This window comes from Molossus molossus, unplaced genomic scaffold, assembly GCF_014108415.1.
Source record: "Molossus molossus isolate mMolMol1 unplaced genomic scaffold, mMolMol1.p scaffold_m16_p_16, whole genome shotgun sequence".
Classification (NCBI taxonomy): domain Eukaryota; kingdom Metazoa; phylum Chordata; class Mammalia; order Chiroptera; family Molossidae; genus Molossus; species Molossus molossus.
This window is the reverse complement of record NW_023425351.1, coordinates 56,387,609-56,392,972: the sequence shown is the minus strand read 5'-3', so window position 1 is coordinate 56,392,972 and position 5,364 is coordinate 56,387,609. Positions and strand designations below refer to the sequence as shown.

Below are 5,364 nucleotides of genomic sequence, written 5' to 3'. Positions count from 1 at the left end.
AGTGATTATGATGATGTTTCTAACATATATAAAAACAAAGGGTCCGGCCGGTGTGGTGTGGCTCAGTGGTTGAGCAGAGAGCCATGCACCAAGAGGTCGCTGGTTCGATTCCTGGTCAGGGCACATGCCCAGGTTGTGGGCCTGATCCCCAGTGGGCGGCATGCAGGAGGCAGCCAATTGATGTTCTCTCTCATCGATGTTTCTATCTCTCTCTCCTTCTCCCTTCCTCTCTCTAAAATAAATAAAGGGGAAAAACAGTGCTAATTCCTCCTTTTTTAAAAACAAAACAATACAAAACATAGGAAAAGATTTCCACAATTTGGTAAACTACTTGGAACAGAGGGGTGAGACTAAGAAAAGAAATGATTGAAGAAAAATATATGACTGCAAGTTTTTGTTTCTCTGACTAGGGTCTACAAATTGAGGGTAAAAATTAAATTGTTCAGGTTGATAGAAAGGATTTTTTAGAAAATAGGGAATAAGAAAGGAATAATGAGAAAATGGCTGTGGAGAGAAATAACGACATCTAATGTGAATTTTTTGTTGTTTCTATTGTGTGCATCAAATTATCTTCTTCACTTGCTTATAAAATTTTCTGAAAAATATTTGCATTTCTGCTTACTGTGTTATGGAGTTGGATCTGTCCTGGGGGTTGAAGAGTCAAAGTGTTAAATATAGTTAGAAGGTAGGAATTGGGCAAGAAGTGATACTCAATGTCCATGGAGGTCTTATACTCTGAATATCAAGCAATCTCTTTAATCATTTTCTTGCTCAGAATTCATCAATGGCTGTCCATAATCCACAGTAGTGATTTTTCAAATTAAATGGAAGGAGAAGATGCTGTATCAATCATCTGAGACATTTTTCAAAACACATATGGTGACCATGTGTATTTTGGAAAAGGATTCCCACGTGATTCTCCTGTTTTCTCCCCAGAGCCGTTGTCCATTTGTGAATGACTGACCTACAAGATATAATCAAACTAACATAATACAGAATCCTGTCAAGATGCGGCCCATACCTTCCTGCTGCGCATTTCCTGCTCATTTCAGCTTCAAGCACTATCTCAGAAACAGGCAGCAACTTACACATTTTGTGTCCAGCCCTACCCTCTCCTTTGCATTTGCAAATGCTGTTTTCTCCTCTTTGAATATCCACTCTATACTACTCTGCCTATTTATCCTGTATTTATCAACTCCCTGTTCCTACAATACTTTGTGTCTTACTGGTTATGCATGCTATTGGCATATCTATTTTTGTGTAGACCATGAGAACTGTCAGGGATGAGGCAATGTCTTTCTATTTGTGTACTGTTGTGGCCATCATAAGGTCAAACACAGAGTAGGTTTTTAATAAATATTAGTTAATATTGAACGAAGAAAGAAAAAAAAAAAGAATTTGGGTTGATTGCATGGTGGCAAAGGGAGGTACACTGTGTCTCTGCTGCCCATTTTATTTCCAAGAAAGCATCAGCGATAAACCCCCTACACATGTTTGTCAACAGATTTATGTAAGATAAATTATTTGATATAAATTTTGTTTTGTTTTATTTTCATAGCACAGAGCCTAACAGATTGAATCATACTTTCTTCTTTTTTAAAAAAGATGGCAAAACTGCTATTAAAAATGGCAACCACTTAGCCCAGGTTGGGTGACTCAGTTAATTGGAGCATCATCCTATACACCAAAGGCTGCAGGTTTGATTCCAGGTAAGGGCACATACCTAGGTAGCGGGTTTGATCCCTGGTTGGGGCATGTATGAGAGGAAACAGATAGATGTGTTTCTCTCTCACACTGATGTCTCTCTCTCTCTCTCCCCCTTTCTTTCTCTCTAAAAGCAATAAAAAACATTTCAAAAAGGTGGCAACCACTTATAAATCTATAGTCATGTAGACATTAAGCCACCTTAAGGAAGACTTGGCTTAGAGACACTGAGAATCCACAATCCTTTTTGCCATAAAGGAGAACCAACAAAATGATATGTAAACAGAGGGAGATGTAGGATCAAGAGAAGAAAAGAATTATTAGAATATTATATTTGTGTACTGTCGTGAATGATCCAGTAGGAAAGAAAATGACATGGGAAAATTAAGATAACTTAATAAAACAAAAACAAACCCAAAAAAACCATCTTGGGGCTATTTTTAAATTAATTTTAAAATAAAAAAAAAACACATTTTGGGGTTGTTTCTAAATTAAAATATTTTCAAAATAAAAGAAATAAATAATAATGGGAAGAAAAAGGAGAATTGTGGGAATAAAAAAGTGCGTTAGTGTACAGGTGGGCCTTATGGGAGGACAGGAGTCAGGCACCAGGGCGGATGGCTCACAGTAAGGAAATACCACTTCCAGGCAAGTCATGAGCTTGAAATGAAGACTCTGCCTGGTCTTCCCACACTGACTTTGTAGACAGGTCTTGAGTAAACTGAAAGAGCCCAATTAACAAAATTAAATTAATAATTTTAAATTATATATATGTATGTGTGTGTATATATGTGTGTGTGTGTGTACATATGCCCAAATATTAGGTGTGTAGGGCTGTGATGTTGGTGAAAGAGCCCAAGTTACATCCAGCCCTGGGACAGGAGGCTGTGCTGTCTGCGTCCTGAAGACACAGTGAGAAACTACTGTTACAGTGTCACGGCATGCTGCTCGGTCACCAAGTGCTTTTTCAGTAGGAAGGAATTTTACTGGACTTTGGTTTTGGTTATGAATTATGCTCAGGTGACATGAGATATTTCAGTAGAGGGCAGGGCCTGCATTAGAATGTCTCAGTGATGCGCTCTGATGGAATGTGCCTGGATACTGCCAGCAGCAGGAACATCTGGGCCACGGCAGCTGCTGCTTCCAACAGCGATGCCGCACTACCCACAGTACCAACATGGCATTCTGGTGGGTGGACTGAATTGTACGGGATTCTGGTGGATGGACTGAATTGTATGGGATTCTGGTGGATGGACTGAATTGTATGGGATTCTGGTGGATGGACTGAATTGTATGGGATTCTGGTGGATGGACTGAATTGTATGGGATTCTGGTGGATGGACTGAATTATATGGGATTCTGATGGATGGACTGAATTGTATGGCATTCTGGTGGATGGACTGAATTGTATGGGATTCTGGTGGATGGACTGAATTGTATGGGATTCTGGTGGATGGACTGAATTGTATGGGATTCTGATGGATGGACTGAATTGTATGGCATTCTGGTGGATGGACTGAATTGTATGGCATTCTGGTGGATGGACTGAATTGTATGGGATTCTGGTGGGTGGACTGAATTGTATGGGATTCTGGTGGATGGACTGAATTGTATGGGATTCTGGTGGATGGACTGAATTGTATGGGATTCTGGTGGATGGACTGAATTGTATGGGATTCTGATGGATGGACTGAATTGTATGGCATTCTGATGGATGGACTGAATTGTATGGCATTCTGGTGGATGGACTGAATTGTATGGCATTCTGGTGGATGGACTGAATTGTATGGGATTCTGGTGGGTGGACTGAATTGTATGGGATTCTGGTGGATGGACTGAATTGTATGGCATTCTGGTGGATGGACTGAATTATATGGCATTCTGGTGGATGGACTGAATTGTATGGGATTCTGGTGGGTGGACTGAATTGTATGGCATTCTGGTGGATGGACTGAATTGTATGGGATTCTGGTGGATGGACTGAATTGTATGGGATTCTGGTGGATGGACTGAATTGTATGGGATTCTGGTGGATGGACTGAATTGTATGGCATTCTGGTGGATGGACTGAATTATATGGCATCCTGGTGGATGGACTGAATTGTATGGGATTCTGGTGGATGGACTGCATTGTATGGCATTCTGGTGGATGGACTGAATTGTATGGGATTCTGGTGGGTGGACTGAATTGTATGGGATTCTGGTGGATGGACTGAATTGTATGGACTGAATTGTATGGGATTCTGGTGGATGGACTGAATTGTATGGGATTCTGGTGGATGGACTGAATTGTATGGGATTCTGGTGGATGGACTGAATTGTATGGCATTCTGGTGGATGGACTGAATTGTATGGGATTCTGGTGGATGGACTGCATTGTATGGCATTCTGGTGGATGGACTGCATTGTATGGCATTCTGGTGGATGGACTGAATTGTATGGGATTCTGGTGGATAGATGGAATTATTTGGTTTCCTCTCTACATACTGACAGTGACCAGGACTTAGTAAGTACTCCCAGGTGACTATTCAATGCATCGCAAGAAAGATAAGAATGGGAAGAAACTCCTTCCCCCGCCACCATCAATAGGTTGCCTGTTTGGTTCCCAGTCAGGGCACATGCCCAGGTTGTGGGCTCAATCCCTAGCAGGAGGCAGCCGATAGATGTTTTGCTCTCACATAGATGTTTCTCTCTTCATCTCTCTTCCATTCTTGCTAAAAATCAATTTTAAAAAATCTTAAACAATAAAAAAGAATAGGAAGAAGCAAAATTTATGTAGGATGGTGTCTTAGGTCTTTTAATTGCCATATTATGTAACATGAGACCTCACTTTGCATCCAAAGTTGATGAAGCAATATATAAAGGTTACAGCCATAAATATGTCACAGCTGTTCCTTGTGAAGTTTGCCCTCTACAGCATATTGTTAGTGTAGGCAGCTAATTAGGTATTAACAAAAGGAAGGGAGCAAATGGAACCAGCTAGATCAACAGGGAAAGGACATTCTCACAGTCTGGGCGTCGGAGTAGGCAGGAAAGAGGCTTTACAGTGACCCCAGGAGTCCACCCCACTAACTGGGGTTGGGGGGTTTGGGAGTGTGTGTTTGCAGCGGAAGTCCTTTCATAAACACATTTGCAGTAGAAGCCTAAATGGTGACCATAAAGCAGAGGAAACAATCCGGGGAGAAAAAATAGGATAGATAACGAAGCAAGCCCAGGTAAGCCAGGAAAGAGACTGGATACTTTGAAAGGAAGCCTGCTCTCTCCCAAGCCCAAGGAAATATAAGGAAGCTTCACCAAGGCCCCACTGACCAGAGCGCAGTGCTGATGGCAGCGGCCCGGGGCGCCGCTGAGCCTGGTGGCGGACCTGCAGAGAGGGAATGAGGAACAGTGAATTTAAGTTACTTGCCCAAGGTCAGCCTTAGGTGCTGGAGTGATGCGGCCCTGGGCCCTGTGGACTCTCCTGAGCGTGGTGGGCCCAAGTGCCGGCCTGCTGCCCTGGAAGCTAGACTTCTGCTGGGAGATGGAGCTGAACCAGACGGTGGAGGATGAGCCATCAGGCGCGGTGCATCTGGGGGCGACCGCCAATGGCAACCAGCTTCTGCGGCTGGACTCACCTGGGGAGCGCCTTGTGGAGTGTGGCAGCCTTTTCAACGGTGCCCT

General features: G+C 42.7%; 1 protein-coding gene across 1 annotated transcript; it reads right to left on the bottom strand.

Annotated features, from left to right (window-relative positions):
- Positions 1-2,761: 2,761 nt before the first annotated feature.
- On the bottom strand, positions 2,762-4,120 carry LOC118631468 (extensin-1-like). Its single transcript, XM_036263839.1, has one exon. The coding sequence runs from the start codon at positions 4,118-4,120 to the stop codon at positions 2,762-2,764; it is 1,359 nt and encodes a 452-aa protein (XP_036119732.1).
- Positions 4,121-5,364: the final 1,244 nt, after the last annotated feature.

What these genes read in the sequence shown, in the direction of transcription:
- LOC118631468 (XM_036263839.1), bottom strand. Translation starts at nt 4,120, where the DNA reads ATGCCATACAATGCAGTCCATCCACCAGAATGCCATACAATGCAGTCC.